The 19,545-nt window shown below is 39.6% G+C and overlaps 1 protein-coding gene across 1 annotated transcript; it reads left to right on the top strand.

The window, feature by feature from the left end:
- The first annotated feature begins 4,848 nt into the window (after nucleotides 1-4,848).
- aif1l (allograft inflammatory factor 1-like) lies at nucleotides 4,849-18,214 on the top strand. Its single transcript, XM_085280051.1, has 6 exons — nucleotides 4,849-5,026; nucleotides 5,222-5,283; nucleotides 6,854-6,920; nucleotides 12,196-12,237; nucleotides 12,918-13,080; nucleotides 16,669-18,214. The coding sequence occupies exons 1-6, from the start codon at nucleotides 5,002-5,004 to the stop codon at nucleotides 16,754-16,756; spliced, it is 447 nt and encodes a 148-aa protein (XP_085136177.1). The 5' UTR covers nucleotides 4,849-5,001; the 3' UTR covers nucleotides 16,757-18,214.
- The last annotated feature ends 1,331 nt before the right edge of the window (nucleotides 18,215-19,545 follow it).

The following is a 19,545-nucleotide window of genomic DNA, read 5'->3' as shown; positions in this document are numbered from 1 at the left end:
ATTATCAGTCAGTAGTCTGGGAGTTATTTTTCTCTCCCTGCGCCAGCCACAGCTGTGGTTGAAGGTATTATGTTCCTGGATTGTCTCTGGATTGAAATCCTTTGAAGGCAATGTATCTCAGGAATGTCTTGTGAACGTGAACTGGAAGTTATTAGAATTTGGTGATCAAGCTCAATGTCTTTTTGACCTCATAAACACTGTTGGTCATAACCCAAAACTTCATAAGTTACCTTTGCCAAAAATGTTCCATACTTAACTAGTACAGTGGTGTCAAATATGTGCCCTGGGGGCCACAACTGTCTTGGAAAGAGTCAAATTCGGTCCACTAGATCACAAAGGCAATGTGAGAAACTTGCAATTAACTGCAATTAATTTTTCAATAACATGCATTCTGATTATTATTATCACTTATTCTGGCAATGTCAGATTGCTAAATCTCATTAGGTAAGTAAAGTAATTTAACAAGATATAATGCTTTCTGTTGTCTGGCAAAGTTCTAATGTAATGGTATAAAAGGTTCTTATTACTTTGGCATGTGGCTGTAAATATTGTTGTTCTGACCCAAGTGAATGCTTTCAAAATGTAATTCTCAACATGAAAGAAAGAGAAATATTATTTTTATTATGCAGTGATTTTACTGGTCCGGTCCACTTGAGAGCATTTTGGATAGTTTGTGGTTCATAAACTCAAATGAGATTGACACCTGGTCTAATAGGAAACAAATGCAATGATATGAAATTCACTTTCACTCCAAAAAGGTCAGCTTACTGTGAAATCATGATGTTTGGCAAAACCACTTCTGACATTATCAAAACACATTAAATCAGGAAGACGACGACGACGACGACGACGACAACAACAAAAAAACAAGATTTATAAGCTGATTATCTGATGAAACCATATGATCCTGTAGCAGTCATGTTAATTTTGATCAATCATTTAGACAAAACATTATAAAAAGGGACTTCTGAAGCATCATAAAAACTTTCATGTTTCTTCAACCACAATCCAAAACCAGCTGTTTTGAATAATACACAAGCTGATAAAAACATAAGTTTTTATCAGCTTATATGTGCTTTTATTTATTTATGTTTATTTGTTTTACTTTAAATGAAAAAACACCATAGATGTATATCTTGCTCTTGTTCTGTTTCTACAAATAACCACTAATTATCTAAATGATCTAAATGCAGATTGATTCTTTTCAGTTCAGCTGTTGATCATATGTTACAAGATCTGTTCTAATTGCTAATGGAGGGATTTTTTTTTTTCTGATTATGGTGACATTTGTGTTATACCTTAAAATAAAATTACCATACTAATATTACAACTTTTATGCAAATTTGTCAGCATTTGATGGACAGTAATTGCACCATAATCACTCGCAATAATTAATTGTATCTAGTTGTCTAGTTTCAGTCATTGCAATGACAGACAGCGGTCGGTTTTAAATAAATAGTACTGACAGGCCTACAGGAACAGAAATAGAGCACATGAGCACAGAAAATGTGCTACAGAGAAAGTGATTTATATAGCTCTCCATATACTCTGTTATGCTCTCTCTGCCATCAAGCATGCCTCAGTGGCTTGATATCATAAATAATGTTCAGTGGGAATACATAAATGCATGAATAAATGCATGAATTCACTTTTATTTTTATTTTTATTCCTATTTATTCTATTTATCCCCTTCGTATATTTTATTTATATTGTCTCTGTATTTATATATATGTGTGTGTGTATAACTCTGTAACTTCTGTCGATGCTGTGCTTTTTTGGAAATCGAATTTCCCAGAGGAACCCACCCGAGGGATTAATAAAGTTCTATCTTATCTTATCTTATCTTATCTTATCTGAATAACACCGAAACAAACAAATAACATGGCTATGGCATTGTCATATATCTACAGTGTTTCTAACCATATGCAACCCAAAGCTGACCAGAAAAAAAAGAAAAACATAAAAAATAATGACCTGTAACCTGAAAAAAACAAAAAAACATACATTTCATTTGTAGGGCTTTGCAAAATTGACCACAAGGGGGCGACAAATTGCAACGACTATATTTTCTCTGGCCAATGTTTCAGTAGCAACACCGAAAATTCAAGGAGGAATTTGAAAGTAGAGATTAATTTCTATATTACTGACGATGGAGTTTTATTTGAATTGATCGGCATGAACTGGTGTAACTGGAAAGAATTAGAATTTTATTTGAACAGTTCAATAAAAACACAACCAATCACTCTCTAAGTTTGGATATCTCCTGGGAAGCAATATGAAATTTGGCACAAGGTCAGTGTGGGCTATTGAATGTTTTTGAGCTTGGTAAAGATTATTGATTTTCTGGCCTAATGCCATGAGCAATGTATGTACCAGACATTTTAATGTGGCTGTTATCTAATTAAATTATAATGGCATTGCATTAGTATTGACGGAGAATATGTGAAAAACATTTTGCCCCCTTCTTGATTTTTTTTGTTTTTTCATATCTGTCACACTTAAGTGTGTTAATCATACAAATCTGAATATTAGCTAGCAATAACCTGACTAAAGACAATGCAGTTTAAAAACAAAAAGACGATCTCATTTATCAAGGCTATTTGGATGAAGGTAAATATAATTTGCTGATAATCTCAGTTCTATTTCACTAGCCACACCCTGGCCTGACCACTGCCAAACATGTTGAATAAAAAAATGACTTAAATCGAACCTGTCTGACAAAGTGAAGAAACAATTAACTAATTAATTAAAAAACAGAGGATGGTCAAAGTCATTGCCATCTATCGGTCTGGAAAGCGTCACAAAGCCATTTCTACAGCTGGGAACAGTTGTGAATCTTTTGAGGAACCTATCAAAAGGGCACTAATGACTACCAAGACTACCAAACTGAATTAAATAATAAAATAATTACAAAATTACAAAATATAACAAAATAGCTTTAATAAATACACAGCTCTGATTATAAATAATCCAGGATATTACACATATTGTCCTTATCATAATGATTATCTCTATTGAGGATTTGATATTAAGGGTGTGCACTATGCAGTGTGTACTGTGCCCCAGCATGCAACAGCATGAGGCTAGCACTGGCCACAACAGACTAGCAAAGCCTCTGCATCCGACAGGTATTAAAAGACCTCAGCCACCTCAGAAAATAGAAACAGCTCTGGCCCTTCCTGTAAACTGCAGTGGTGTTTTAGCCCAGTCCAGTTTATTGTCAGTCCTGTGATTGATAGAACCATGAATTCTGCTCTCTACCAGAAAATCCTGAAGGAGAATGTGTGGCCATCAGTTCACACCCTGAAGCTCAAGAGCACCTGAGTCATGTACCAGGACAATGATACAATACACATCAGCAAGTCCACCTCTGAATGACTCAAAATAATATTAAAATAAAATAAAATAAAGATGTTGGAGTGGCTTAGTTAACATCTAGACTTCAATCAGGTTGAGATTCTTTGGCATGACCTTAAAATTCCTCCACACTGATGCTGTACATCATGTACTTTCATATATAACACAAGTTGTGTTTCCTCAATATTGTATTATGTTTTAGATTTTAGCACATTTGGTGCCTGAATAACATGGCGTGTCAGATCTAACACAACACGTGTTGTTTTGAAAGATTTTTTTTGGTTTTTGGGTGTTTTTTTTTTACACGTGTTAAAATTCACACAAAATGTGTTACACGTGGAACAAAAACGTCGTTTTTAACACGAGTGTAAAGCCTCGTCCAATGAAAGGACGGCGAGTCAGATTAAATCAGGGGAGTAAATTAACATTTTACTGGATGTGCTGAAATCCAGTTTTGCGGAATAATATGTTAATGCAATTTTTTTTTTTTACTATAGAGCGATTGTTTCACAAAAGATGTTTGTATAGATACCTTACCTCAAATGTATTTCTGCACATTTATTTCACCTTTTAATTCATCCCAGTCAGCTTGTTTGCTCCGATGTGGATATTTACCCTTCACTGCCCGTGTATTGTCTTGGTCACGGATTTATTGTGAGCAGATTCCTCAGAGGCCACGTGATGGCGAAGGCGTTCCAGTTTACTCAGCGCATCACTTACTGACGAGAGGAGCGTTTCTGCGTCGTGATACCGGAATGTGGATATTTCACCTTTCAAAATAAGAGCAAATTGTTAATAAAGCAGAAGAAATGTGGCTGTCCCATGTAATGTGCGTGGAGTTTTAAATAGACTCGTAACATTGATGCAGATTGTGCCCATATGTCTCAGTGGGAAGCGTTTGCGTTTGGCAAAACAATACAAAGTAAGGTATTTCACGACCTCACATTGAGCTCTGGAAAGCTGAAAGTCTATGATTAATATCTGTTTCATTATTTTAACAACCGATTAAGTAATCAGAATCCGAACATCAACATACCGCACGCTAGAACTCTGAAACAACACAGAAGAGCTCTGCAGTCACACCTACAGGCCAGTGGTCACCCTTTCAGTGATGAAGATGTACAGATCCTGGACAGGAAGGAATGGTGGTTTGTGCAGGGAGTCAAGGAGGCCATTTAGGTGAAAAGGGAAAGACCATCTCTGAATCGCTGAGGGGGCATAAGGGTAACTCTTTTACCATCTTACAATGTGCGATTGCAGTCATGGCAATTTGATCATGAAACTGACCTCATTGTTAGTCACTGGTGCTATAGTATAGTTTCGGTCATTATGCCAATGTGCTGTTTATAAAGTCAGCTGAGACTGAAGGAGTCGCTCTCCAGTTCAGCGTGACGTTTCTCCCACTGAAAACACTACTTCCAGAAGAACAGAATCAACTTTCTTGGATTTCAACGTTTTGTTTTGAAAGGACTGATCGGATGTTCCGTTGATAATAGTGTATGTTTTGACACCGGTGCAGTGAGTGGCCTATTGAGCCCATTCTCTAAATAGGAGTATCTCCCAGGCGGACAGTTGCGGCAGCCTTCTGGCTCGGAATTTTTTTTTTTCATTTTCTGGATTTTTACATCACAGATAAATTCCGGGATGCCTTCAAGTAAAAATCTCCAAGGTAATAAATAAAATGGTTACGGACTGCCATGCCCCCCTTTAGCGGGCATCTGCTTATGTCTGTGGCTAGCTACAGCTTAATGTTAGTCTTTACAATAGAGCATCTCAGGCCGACCGGCTACCGTCCAGGCTAAGCCTGTGTTAGTATTAACCAGCTATTTAATAAAAAATAACCTCACTTTCTTTTGTTTGGCAGGTGGAAAAGCCTTCGGGCTGTTAAAAGACCAGCAAAGGCAAAAACTGGAAGAAATAAACCAGGTACGCGTGTTCTCTTTATTTGCCGCGAGCTTCTCTAACGGCACTTCACGGTAATTTGAATTTTAATGAGCTCGCGCACACTTGACTTGGCCTTGGCCTCGTTTTTGAGGATTCGGTGCATTCCCGGGTAACTGTCTCAGGAGTGCGGTGAATTAGAAATCAAAACGCCACTGTCTCGTGTTTTGAAGCTGGCCGTGAACATGCTGTTGATGATGCATTTTTATTGATTTCCCTCCGTCACCAACTGCAGGGTCTGGGGTGCACTTGTTGAATGGTTGCATGCTGTCACACAGCTCCGTGCTAAAGGACCGTGAACGTCTCCCTCTGTCCCGATTATATCAATGTGGGAAACGTTTAAAACGCGTTTCGTGCCGACGGGAAACAGGTGTTACAATGAGCTCTTTGTTTAACACGCTTCGTCAGCCGTAGTTTGACGAGATATCTGTGTAATCTGTTTTCCTCCTCTGCTTTGGATGTCATCAGCTCACTGCTGCGGCAAAATGTACACATATATGTATAAAAATAAAAAAAGGCAGGCCACTTGGAAAGGAGCCAGTGACAGTAATGTATTTGCACAGCAGTCCCAGTTGCCACTACGCACTGCTTGTATTTATTTGTTCATTAGAGAAATGACCCCTGGTTTCTAAGCGGCTCTGTCTAAAAATATCAGTTATTTTGTGATTAAATCCAGGATTTTCTTTTGTACAGTGACATCCATTTAATTCCGCTGTATTATCATGACTGCATCTTGTAGTTCCCGATCTCAAATCTCAGCTTCTGTGTTCTGTATTCTGGCATCACTCTCTATTATTTATTTATTTTTCTTATTAAGGCTCCATTAATGAGGAACTAATAACATGTGCAAGATATGTAAACGTGACAAGGAAATTTTGGCACTATTCTTCTTGTTTTTCATGACCGAAAACAAAATAAAATGACTGTAATTTGCTCATAGATGTAAAGTGTAATCCATATATCTGTATTTCGGTTTAACCGTTCCTTATAGATTTTCACGACTCATAAAACTGGCCCTCCCTTTGTTTACATAACGTAAATGACTAGCAGGACACTTCTGTGTGGGAAATTGCTGTGTGATTCAGCACAGCTGAGTCAGGCATCCCTGATAAAGGTCCAGTCGTGGTGTTTATCCTCTTTACACTTAATTGCAAGTTCGATAGACACACTGAGGTCAGCACGAAGAACAACGGCACGCTCTGTCGTTCTGGCTCTCGCTCTGTCCTGCAAGGATTGTGGATGACTCCCACACGCCATGTTGCATCATTATAATTTTATTACATTAGCTCCCTTCTGGCAGCTTTATACCCTTGCGAGGTGTTCCACTTAATGAACGCGGTGATAAGTGACGACAGTAAAGGGAGTCGTTGGTCTCCAGTTCAAAATTTGGACAGGACACAGTCAGATTTGGTGTGCTGAAAGTTCTGTTTATGTGTGGGGAATTCGCTGGAATCTAACAAGGAAGATGAAAAAGTAGTCCCAGTTTCATTAAACTTGTAAAACCTGTATTTTATGACCAGCTTCACTTTTGTTTTACCCCCTTCCTCTTTCTCAGGAGTACCTGGAAGACCAGAAATACAGTGATGAAGAAGACCTGGCTGAAAAGTTGGAAGGTTTCAAAAGTAAGAAAATCCAGCCCTTCCTTCAGCTGATGGCTATCTGCGGTGGTGTGGCTGGGGTTTTTCCTGGCTTTTGTCTTAGCTTAAATATTTTTTTACTTGGCAGGCAATATACACACACACACACACACACACAATCCTTTAGTCTTCAGCATTTTGTTTTTCTCTGTGGGAAAGACAGAATGCTGTGATTTCTAAAACATTTGTAAGGCCAAGTCCTTAGTGGCCTGGTAGGAATGTGCCGGGGCGTGACTCTGCTTGTTGTTGCAATATTCGGAGCTTTCCTGGGTAAACTCCTAGCTCCTGGGAACAGGAGTAAAAACATTGATACTTGCTGAATACAGGAATAAAGGTTGCACAATTTAGAAAAGAACTCCTTCCCCATTCCACAGATATTGCGTTTACATTTAAGGCATGTAGATTTTTTTTTTTTCTTTTTACAGTCTGTGTGAGTTTTTTAATCGGTTTCACATCAGACCAAAAACGCAGTTTATTGTAAAAAAACAGCGTAAGTATTGCAATGAAGAAGAAAAAATGCTCCAGTGTCCTACTTACATTGCATGCTTGCTGGAGGAAATGGAGCAGTAATATATAAACAGAAATGGGACCAAGCACCAGGGTCCTGGGAGGTTTGCTGGGTTCCCCCCCCCCGTCTTTTCCACATTGTCCCAGAGGCTTAAAGGTCACACTACTTTTAACTACCAGTCAGATCGACTCATTGCAACCCAGCACATGGAACAAAAAAAACCAAGATAAAATGTAGTCCTATTTTATTTTAACACTTCCATAAAACCCAATGCAGGTTTGGGGGGTTTTTTTTTTAATTAATTTTGCATATTCAGGTGACTCTATATTGAAGTTTTCATTGATTTGTTTGGTTTTTGGACACTTGTTACTACTTTCATGGCTGAATGTAATTATTCCTATCAGTTAGTCACTAGATTAAATTAATCAGCCACAGGGTACTCAGGCTGCTGGCCTTATTAACATAAATGAAATCTAAAAAACATGAAAATATAGTGTGTGAAACATATTAAATCACATTAACAAAGTTACTTTACAGAAATAACAGTTTTGGAGCTGACCAATATAAGCTTTCCAATATTAATATGATTTTTTAAAATAGAGCTTTTTCAGCAGGTGATTTCAGCACTCTAACTAATGAGCAATAACACTAATAAGCCTCATGTTCTGAGCAATTACAACTGTGAATTTTTTTTTTCAGTTTTAATGAAAAATTAAGTTTTACACCCAGATTTTGGATGGGGACAATTTTTAGACCAAATATATCAAAGTATTGATTCTATTATTCTCACACTCTAAGGCTACGTTCGCTCTGCAGGCAAAAGTGCATCAAATCTGACTTTTTGGACACTATGCGACCTATATCCGATCATAGTATGACAGTGTGAACAGCACAAATCCGATACTTTCAAATCCGATCTGGGTCACTTTCGTATGTGGTACTGAATCCGATACATATCTGATGTTTTAGAAAGCGACTGTTGTGTGAATGGTCATGTCGCATTAAATACGTCTTTTTCGTCACTGACACAAGACAGACGCCTATTATCAGCGCCAGAGAAGCGCCCGACGACATCGTGATCGCTTCCTGGCCATCCAGTGTAGATGTTAGTGAAACTGTTTGGAAGACAACATTGGAGAAATGTGAACATTTTATTTGTACTGTTTAATCTGCAGATTCTGACAGAAATCTGCAGCTATCCTTTGAAGCACTGCTCCTCTCTAAAACAGCAATAAGGATAATTATTAGGTCATATTTAAATAACAAAAAAACTTCAAGCAAAATTGGAAAATGTAAAGTCCGAAACAGGTCTTTATATTAAGGGCCATCAAACAATACTGTTTGGTCTGAGTCTAAACAGAGGTAGGTGTGTGTGTGTGTGTGTGTGTGTGTGTGTGAGAGTGAGTGAGTGAGTGAGAGTGTGAGTGTGAGTGAGTGAGAGATGTCTTCTTTTGCGCATGCAGGCCGCTTTAGGGCCGTGAACGGTTCACATTAGAGCGCGTTTGCTGTCACATTTTATTTGTAGTGTGAACAACCAAACAAAAAAATCGGATTTGATCAAAAAATCGGAATTGAGCATTAAGACCTGCAGTGTGAACGGAGCCTTAGTCTCAAGCATTGTACATACATAAATTGTACTCATCGGTACAGATCTTTTCTCCTTCTAACAGCAGCAGTTATCCAACAAATGAGTATTTGGTCAAATGAGACTGTGTTAACAAACCAGTCCACTAATCAACCTGGAGAGTACAGCCCTAGCTACTTCAGCCCAAGGGATTCACCGATGCAACTCCTGCCATGTCCAATACATACCAGTATCGGTGTCGAATCATCAGTACACACATTCATACCCAAGCACCCTGTCTAACATTTGTGAACGCACTGCTGTGGAGAAGTGTCCAGGGAAACTCTGAGTTCAGTATCTTGAAGACTGGAGTAGCTAAGGAATCAGTCCATCAGTCATACCATCTCTACCCCCTGAACCACTGCTGCCCAAAATGAAGCGCAAAGAGGACAGAACGCATCAACCTGTGTCTGAGTTTTTCAGTCCCATTAACTCGATTACAGTTAAAAAGTTTAAATAAAACAAACTTCTGCAACCACAAATTCTAAAAAAGTGTAAAGTGTGCGTGTTAGTCCCCCCTGTTAGCTTGCCTGGTAATTGTGGCCACTTGGCAAAGTAAACACAGACTAATCTGGGACTAAAATGAAAAGATGGTGCTGATAATCAACTACCGATTGAGCTAAAGTATGTAGCCTGCATTTGCTCAGAATTAGTGCGCGCGCGCGCGCGCGCACACACACACACACACACACACACACACACAGACACAGACACAAACTAGCACTGTACCTTTGCTTAGAGTTCCACAGGTTGTTTTTGTTTCTCATCACTCTCAGACAAACCAAAAAGAAAACTGAAGTTGTGTTTTGGGGGGGGGGCTGTTTTTATTTTGACTAAACAGAAGCTAATTGACAGTGGCCTCTGCCCTGGGGGTTAGGGTCTTTTAAAGTGATGGGAAATCCTTGTGTTTATCTGTTGGCCAAAGTGGCAGAGGAAGTCAGTGCGGTCACCGTCCATTGCAGCTATTTTATCAGCAAGTCACCCTCCTTTTTTAAAAATGGAAAATCCCTTTTGATGAGCTGACTAAGTGGGTGGTAGACAAACAACTTTGTCTAAATCAAACTTACACTTCAGACCTCCTTATGAATGTCAGAGAAAAGTAAAAAATAAAGTATATTTAAGGCTTTCTTGAGAATTTGATGCCATTTATTTTCTAGCATCACTTGCCAAAAGAATTTGGGTCTGGAGGAGCAACTGAAGACTTGAGTTTTGTGCAGTTGAGCCGTTTTCTGTGGCTGCAGATGATCAACAGGCTGCGCTACGACAAGTGGCCCACTCAAAAACTGCTGTGTGTGTGCGCATGTGTGTGCGGAGGCCCACTCCTCAGAGTTTACGAACAGGGTCGGCATTGTCCCGTCCCACTCCCCACGGGTTCGCTCAGTTAACACAGTACCCTCTCTCTGTCCCTCCCAACACACACACACAGAGCTCCCATTGTGGTACAGAAATAGCAAGTGTAATCTGACTAAAGTGCTCTTCCAGGGAAAAGGGAACAGAAAAATTTAGGCAGAAGCAGAAAAATGTCCGCTTCCGAAGAAGCAGTCACTTCATTGACATGTTTATGTTGTGCTTTTATAAGTGAATGCAAATCCAGTGGTTAGTAATTACTATTTATTCTTAAGCCTGTCTGTGGTTAAAACCACTTAGATTAGACGATATACCAAGAGTAATCTTTAGGCCAATTCCATTTCATTCCATCCCAGTTTAGAAATGAAAGCTTTAAAAAAAAAAAGCAACCGACTTTTTCAATTCCATGTTTTAAAATGTGTGAATTGTTTTCTTTTGGTGTGATACAGCAAAGTGATTTTTTTTTTTTTTTCAATAGGAAGAAAAGAAAAGAAATGTCTGATTTATCAGTGATGAAAGTCATGACTTGTTTTAGTCCTAGATGAGATTTTCATGCTCCCGTTAGAGCTGCGGCTGGAGGCGTTGTTTTCAGGCTATCCCTCCATCTGTCCCGTTCTCACAATTGTGATATCTCCTGAGGAATTTCAGATTTGACCCAATAGTTCACTTAGACTCGAGAAAAACCAATGAAATTTCAATTCAACATTTTATATTCAAAGAGGTCACAGGTCAGCTACCTCGTGATGTCACAATGTTGCCAAAACCATCAACTCTTCAGATCATTATTCACCATCATAGCTGCAGAGATTGTGTCCCTAACTGACGTTTAGAAGGATACTAAATTGATGATACTAGATTTATTTCTCCTAAAGTTTTCACTGCATCTTATTATAAGAGTTTCCCTCCAAGTATTAATGGTAAATATTGTTCTATGCTAATTTAAAAAAAAAAAAAAATTGTAACATTTGGTCACATACATCCAAGTTATTCTATCGCATAAATAACAAGGGTTTTTTTTCTTTAGCTGAAACCACGAATGAGGAGTTGTTAAGGGAGTGTTTTCAACAATGACAATGTGTTAGTGTCTCGAATGTTCAGTAATTACAACTTTTGTTTCTTTATAGTGAAATGAGTATAGAGCAGGGGTGGGCAATCTCAGTCCACGAGGGCCGGTGTCCCTGCAGGTTTTAGATGTGTCCTCGAACCAACACAGCTGATTTAAATGGCTAAATTAGCTCCTCAACAACATGTCCCGAAGTTCTCCAGAGGCCTGGTAACGAACTAATCATGTGATTCAGGTGTGCTGACCCAAGGTGAGATCTAAAACCTGCAGGGACACCGGCCCTCGTGGGCTGAGATTGTTCACAGCCCATGAACTGTCTGTATGCTGCTGTGCTTGGCGATTTTGGGCCCAAACATCTTTCTTTTCACTCTGTTTAAACTTGAAGTACTGTTTTAACTTCCTGACCTTCTGACTCTTAATCTGGCTGCCACGGCTCCCTGCAGCTGCCAGATTGCTTGCTTCCTGCTCAGAGATGTGGGAGAACACACACAAAAACCCACCTGTCCTTATCAGCTGTTTGTGTCTTTGCTAGGTCAGCTGTCAGCACAGTGTAAGATGTTGAGATCACTGGGCAGAGTGTGCTAACTGTTTTGCTGACATGTAATATGCTCTCTGGAGGTTGGTGCTTGTTAGTGTTGTACTGCGAGGTGTGTATGTGTGTGGGGGATGGTGAATGAACTACCACTGTTGGTAATAATCTCCTGTGCTTGTTTTGCAGATAAATATGCTGAGTTTGACCTGAACGACCAAGGAGAGATTGGTGAGTAAAAAAAACAACCCAGATAACAACTGTCGCTCAAGCCCATGTTGACATGAGACAACAGTAATTAATACTGTGTGTGTGTTGTCTGCCCCCAGTGGGCGCAGGATTTAAACAGGCTCATGTTACTTTGCTGTGTGCTGCATGGGAAGTGAGACTGTTCTGTCCATTGTTGTGGAAGGTTTTGAAACGGGTGTGGGGCCAACTGTAGTGTCAGGATCTGTTTGCGGTTCCTAAAACAAGCTCCTGTATGTCCTATAAAACTTCCCCAGTCAGCAAAATATCTCTGAATATTAGCCCCTATTCAGTTTTCTGGTCTCTGCACAATTAATATTGGTTTTCCATAATTTTGCACAGATATCTTTGTGATTCAGAAGCACTTTTACCAAATCATTACAATGTATTTTAAACTCATTCCAGCTGAAATAAATGGTATTTCTGTCAGAAGCAGACATTATAAAACTGTTAGACAGAAACGATCTCTGTGTGATAAATGCTTGAAACTTTCTGTGTAAATTTAGTCAAGTCTATTGTAGGTGTTGATGTAATTTAGCGTTTTTGAAAGTTTTTTTTCTTTTCTTCATATTATTGTGGAAAAGAAAGACTTGTACATAAATAGGAAAGCAATTCACCTTTTTCTGCTAATCGTGGATCCATTTGTCAACTCCACTTTGTCTCAGATCTGATGGGTCTCAAGCGGATGATGGAGAAACTGGGAGTGCCCAAGACCCACTTGGAGTTGAAAAAAATGATCGTGGAGGTGACAGGCGGCAGCAGCAACACCATTAACTACAGGGACTTTGTCAAGATGATGCTTGGCAAGCGCTCAGCTGTGCTCAAATTGTAAGTAAACCCCCTTTTAGTGTGTGTGCATGTGTGTTTGGGGTTGTTTTTGTTTTTAACAGTGATATTTTGTTTAATGTACGACTGTGTGCTGGTTCATTGCTTGTGTTCACATGTCTAATAGGGAGGATATGAACTGTGTGCTGTGTCAGCCAATTGCTTCCTTAAACAGCAGGGGGTTCAGGGATGACAAGGGATGATGTCACAGCCCACATGCTGCATTGGCTGCTAATCAGCATGATAACAAAACCCATCTCGGTAGCCTATCCATAGTCAGCTCATCCCTCTCTGTAGTGGGGATCCTAATCTTAGGGTACTGAGAATAGGCTGATTAACCACTTATGGTTGCATAGGCCTGACAAAGCCACCAAAATTTACCATACTGTGTCATTAAAATGTACCCTTTACAATAGAAATGGTGTCTATAGAATATGTAATAACTTTTTCATGCTCCCCAGGGGATAAAGTGGTGCACCTGTTTTTAAATGTGTTAATGTAGCCAGTGTAAGCCTTTTAAAGCAGCCTTGCACTAGGTCAACCTACAGGAGCTAGAGCCTGTAATGGCTGCTGCGTGTCAGCTCTGCTGGACTAAGCTGGCTGGACCCTTTAGCAGACAAATCTTATAATCCTGAAAAACAGCAAGCAGAGAAAATGCATAGCATTTCCTCCTCACTTTTGAACAACACTCAAATGTTGTTCAAAAGTGTATCCCATAATCCCACAGCTGCTATTTATAAACATTTAAATCCCTTCCTGCTTCTCTTGTCTGCTTGCTGATAATCTAGTAACACTGTTGTTGCATCCAGAAATAACATTTATCATTATCAGTATTTGGTTACACTTTCTAATATATGTAATACATGCATATCATATTTCTTGTTCTACAGAAAAATGAAATAATTATCTGTATGGTTAACTACTAACTAGGGGTGCAACAATACTCGTATCGATATTGAACTGTTCGATATATCGGTTCCGTACGCATATGTATCGAACAATACAAAATGTTTTATTTTATCAACTTTTCTTCTGACGATGCTGTCTGTGTTGAGCGCTCAGTGGATCTGCGTTTGACTACTCCGCCTAGGCTGCACTGTCGAGTGCAGATCCACTGCGCGCAGCGCAAGCTAGCAAGACAGAAGCTAAGCTCGTTGCAACATGGCAACATTTTAACAAAATTAATGCTGACAGCACTAGTGGGAACACAACGAATATGACTGCACATTTACGCTGACATCATCCTAGTGCAAAGACAAGTGGAAGCACACAAAACAACAAACTTCACCCGAGTCATTTAGACAGCTGTTGGCACACGATTCTCCTTATGGGACCTGATGTTTAATATGCTGCTGAGACTATACCTCAGAAGGAGCGTATAGTATAGCTTTTATTTCATGTGGGTTTTTTGTTTTTTTTTGGGGGGGGGGGGTCTCGAGAGGATATGAGAGGGAGAAGCTGAGGCCACGGAACAGCTTTAGACTGATGTTATTCAAAGCATTTGGCAGGACAATAATTGATTTTGGTTGTAATTAGAGGGCAATGAATGACACCAAGCTCCGCAACTGGGCTAAGTTAGTGTTAGTGCAGTGCACAAGTACAAAAGAAGACACAGTCATAATTTGTTAGACCAAGATTTTGATTGACAAATGAGCCGTGTAGGGATTTGTTAAAGGTCTTGCAGGAGAGCAGCAAAGGAAACCTTGCTCTTTGAAGAGATAAGTGTAATGGAGTCTTTATCAGATAATAAAGTCACACTGATTAAACAACACACATAGATGCCATAACATTAAACAGTCTGTTCAATGTTATTGCAGCTGGTCTGGCTGCACAGGCATCAAAGTCCACGTGAGTCGCTCCCTTTAAAACTATTGGCCATCTGCTATTAAGATGCCAGAATTCCCACCTCAACCCCTTTTAAAATATGCTTGCACTTTGGGTAAAATACAGATGTGTGCTCATCTCTGTAAAAATCACAAATCCTTATGCTGACAGAACATGGTCACAATGGTCATGAAAACTCTTCAGTTCAAACATTACATTGATGAATATTAGTGGTGACGGGTAGAATGGCAGACAAGTCCTAAGTGTGAAGAAAAATGAGTGAGAGTAGTGGTCAGAGGAATGTGCCAGAGTTTGAGTTGCTGAGTGCCTGTTTCGTCACTGGGATCATTACTCCTTATGAGCTTACTGGAGCTTTGCAGAGTTTTCCAAAAAAGGAAGTTAAAGGCAGGCATTTGCTCTGAATAGCTCTTGTCAGATCACTCACTGTGCTGTGTCCAGTCTGAACCACTGTTGCCTTCGGTCCTTTTGTGGTTTCCTTTCATTCCATTCCTTTCACTTATTGCTCAGCTGCTTCTTGCCTGACTGCTACATCCTGTGTCTACTGTCAGTCTTTTAAATTTACATCTAAATTAATATTTTACAGTCTTTATGCCTCTCTCCGTGGTGCTGAAGGGAACATGCCAAGGCACTTTATTAGGATCTTGCTAGTACTGTTTTGCCTTGAGAATTGTCCTAATTCTCCATTTCACAGATTCAGCAAGGTGCAGAATAATTCCTGAGATTTAGCTCCATATTAACATGATAGCATCACGTAGTTGTGGCAGATTTGCCAGTTGCACATCTTTGGTGTGACTCTTATTTTACTACATTCCAATGCTCTATTAGATTGAGATCTGGTGATTTTGGTGGTCACATTGAACTTGCTGTCATGTTCAAAAACCCAGTTTAATATGATTTGAGCTTTGACATGACAGATTATCTTGTCTTCTGAAGATGTGTGGTCATAAAGGGATGGAGTTGGTCAGCAACAATACTGTGGTGTTTTAAAAGATGCTCAGGTGGTGCTAATTGGTCCAAAGGTTGTGATGAACACGTTTCCCACACCTTTACACCACTAGTCTAAACTGTTGATACAGGGTAGAGCTATGCTTTTACGGGCAAATGTTGCAGAAACCAACAGACCAGGCAGCATTTATCCAAACTTCTGTCCGGTTTTGGTGAGTCTGTGTCAATTGTTGCCTCATTTTCCAGTTCTTAGCTGACAGGAGTGGTCTTCTGATGCTGTAGCACAGCTGGTTCAAGGTTTGCCCTGTTGTGCATTCAGGGATGTTCTTTATTATTCTTTGTTAAAGTGGTTATTCATGTTGCTCTGGGCTTCCTATCAGCTTAAAGCAATCTGGCCATATTCCTCTTATATTAACAACAGATTTTCATCAACATTTATTGGATATTTTCTTTCAGACCATTCTTTGTAAATCCTACAACTGGTTGTGTGGGAAAATCCCAGTAGATCAGCCTTTAAAAGTGAAATACCCAGACCAGCAACAACCTGTCATGTTCACACTCTCCTAAATCACCTTTGTTCCCCTTCTGAGGCTGGGTTTGAACTTCAGATAGCCATGTTCATCATATTTACATGCGTAATTGCATTGAGCTGCAATTACGCATGGTGACAATGATGTAAATACTGCTCTGCTGGTCCTGTGATGGACCTATAGAGGGTGCAACTTCCCTGCTGGGATACGCTCAAATTAACATTAAATGGAGATCTTGTGTTAACTGCCCATGACTCATCTCTCTCCACAGAGTTTTGGTTTTTGAAGACAAAGCCAATGGCTCTCCCTGCAAGCCGGCCGGACCCCCTCCAAAGCGGGACATCGCTAGCCTTCCTTAAGTGTCAGGCCTCCATGCTGCTAAAGGAGCTGAGGGACCATCAATAGCTATGTGGAATAATGTGGAGTGTCGTGTTCATGTGGGACCAGTGATCAAGAACGTCATTTTGTGAATATATGATGTGTGTGAGTTTTCTGTTTGAAAGACTGAGCCCAAAACTCACTAAAATTGTTTGACTGTGAATATTTTATTCCTCTTTTTTCCCTCCTTTAATTAAAATGTAGCAGTGATAATAGTAACTTGTAATCAGCTTGATAAATTACATTTTGTAGTGTGTTTCATGGTTGCATTTTAAGGGAAGACTTAAAATTCTCCAGAGGTCTCTTTTGCTTCCACGGTCTGTTTCTTTTTTTTCTTTTTGACACATTGATTTTAATGATTTAGAGCACTATGCTTTTGGAAAAGCACAAGGAAAATGAACAGTTTATTCCAACACATTTTTGCACTCTTCTTAGCACTCTTTCATGCATTCCTGCCAGGCTTATCTTGGTCAACATCTTCGCTTCAGATCAGATGCCAGAGATTTCAAGCCCTACCCACTTCCTCTGGGTCTAAAGCCCCTCTTGAGTCAAAGTACTGATCTGGAATGAGTAACCAAGTTATCATTCCCACTTTATGATATATAAAAAAAAAACACACTGGTGTACATGTGTGTACTTGCTGTACTTTGTGAGTCACAATGTTAGTAAAAGGATAAGGCATGTTGTTGACTTTCAGTGTCCTTGTGTGGCTTGAAAAGCAGTAAGTATGACTCTATTTAGAACCGCTAGTCTAAGTTTGACATACAGGCACGCAAGCAGAACAGATGTACATATTATACTACACATCGTACAATCATATTATTTCCAAGTGCCTCAAAATGCAGATACTGTAGAGCTTACACAGTTTGGAGGAGGGAGTGCACACTAGTGTTCAGTTCAAGCAGTCCTTTTAGTGTATGAATTCAAGAAAACCGTGAGATGCTATCATTTAGTGTTTGGTGAGAGTTTTAATGATGTTTGTTGAAGTGTCTGATGTATTTTTGTTACTGGTTTCCACAATATTCTGAGTGAGTGAGGTTCACATATGGTGGATTTATTTTTTCTGTTCTTTTTTTTTTTCTTCCCCCTTTTCTAACCATTATTTGTATGCCACTGAAAAAATGTAACCTGATATTTGGTTATTTGTCTTTGTCGAATTGTCTTCCTCATATTGTTCCATAAGCCAGCCATTTATCTCTAACATGGTTTCTTCTCCTACATGTTAAGTAATTTATGACTGTGTTTGTCTCCCCAGTATAAATGTTCTTTTAACAAACAGTATTTACTGTGAAATTGGTACTTTGACACATAACATGTTTTAACACCATTATGATACTTTGTCTTTCGTCTGGTGGTTATTTTACATATTTAGTGTTGTTAAGATACACATTGTTTTGCCGACGCCAAAGCAATTAAAAGTCTTCTTACACTGGGCACAAGTGTTGAGTTGTTCACTGTGGAAAAACTTGTCTTAAACTGGTAAGATTTTAGGGTTAGCAAGTTTCAGATGGTTAGTTTTGTAAGTATTTGAACAGTGATATAGTTTTTGTAACTTGGCCTTTGTACAGGAGCCCAGTGGATTCTTAAATCAAAGGAAGTGATTTAAGTGCTGACTTCTTGCTTTAATAAAAATGGTTCAAAAGTATTGCATTAACCACTTTTACATCTGAATCATAGCACATCATTTGTCAGAAAGTGGAGGCACGTTATGCATGTATGGCTGTAGGTGTAACTAGAGTTTCCTGATGATGTGAATGCTGATAAAACCAGCAAGATGAAACCTGAAGTGTATCGGGCTATAACACCTGCTCAGATTCAGCCAAATGTTGCGAAGTAGATCAGAAAGCAACGCTTGTTTCTCATCACCAAGAAATTAGATATTCAGGGGTCAAGTCAGCCCAACATATGCTTGCTTTTCATTTACTGAAATAAAACGGAAGGCAGAGGAGACCCCCAAAGGAGCAGAAACTGAAGGTGTAACATATCAAGAGAAGAAGCCATCATTTAAGTATGTCAGTGGTTTCAAGGCCATAAGCAATAATTGACTGCAAAAGTGAGTCAGGCAGAGGCCCTGGTAGTACTTTCTCCAGCTATTAAGGTTTGGCTTTTGGGACACGTCTTCTGAATCTGAGCTAGTTGAGGTCGAGAGACACCTAGTCGCCTCACCTCAATGCATGGCTTGGATTCTCATGGAGAGAGGCTGGACTCCAACCTGGAGTTGCCCTCAGTGAGAGGCGGCGGGCAGGGGAAGGTGTCCTTGTATCCTTTTGGCTTGCTGCCTGTAAGTTGAAGCCTGGCCGTGCGCTGGGAAGGTGTAGCAGAGGCCCCCATCCCATAACTCCCACCTCAACAGCATCCGGGGGGGGGGGACCTTATTATAATATTAAACATTATTTCAGATTGTCCAACTCTGGAAATTGAATGCTATGTAGAAACATTGCTGTAATTCCTAAACAGTTTTGTGAAACTGCTTGAATTACAGACGAAAGTCTGCACTTTGGATTAGAATGTAGCAGCAGCCACACAGCAACAGATTTCACTTGATAAATAGTAATTTTATCTCGCTACAGTACATTCAAAGGTGAGTGTCCTTGAATGGCACCACAGTCATAAAGATTGGCAGACCATTAAAGTGGGAATCCTTATGCTAGATTACAGCACATCCTTTGTCTTAGTGCTGACAAATGCAGAAAAAGGTGATATATTATCTAATTTGGAGATATCCATGTCCGTATTGCATGGACACACACACACACAAAAGTGATGTGTG

Source organism: Mchenga conophoros, linkage group LG7 (genome assembly GCF_057382185.1).
Source record: "Mchenga conophoros isolate Kocher_MC1m ecotype Shallow Benthic linkage group LG7, M_conophoros_male_GT1.1, whole genome shotgun sequence".
Lineage (NCBI taxonomy): Eukaryota > Metazoa > Chordata > Actinopteri > Cichliformes > Cichlidae > Mchenga > Mchenga conophoros.
The sequence above is the reverse complement of the archived record's forward strand: the minus strand, read 5'-3'. Positions and strand labels throughout refer to the sequence as shown.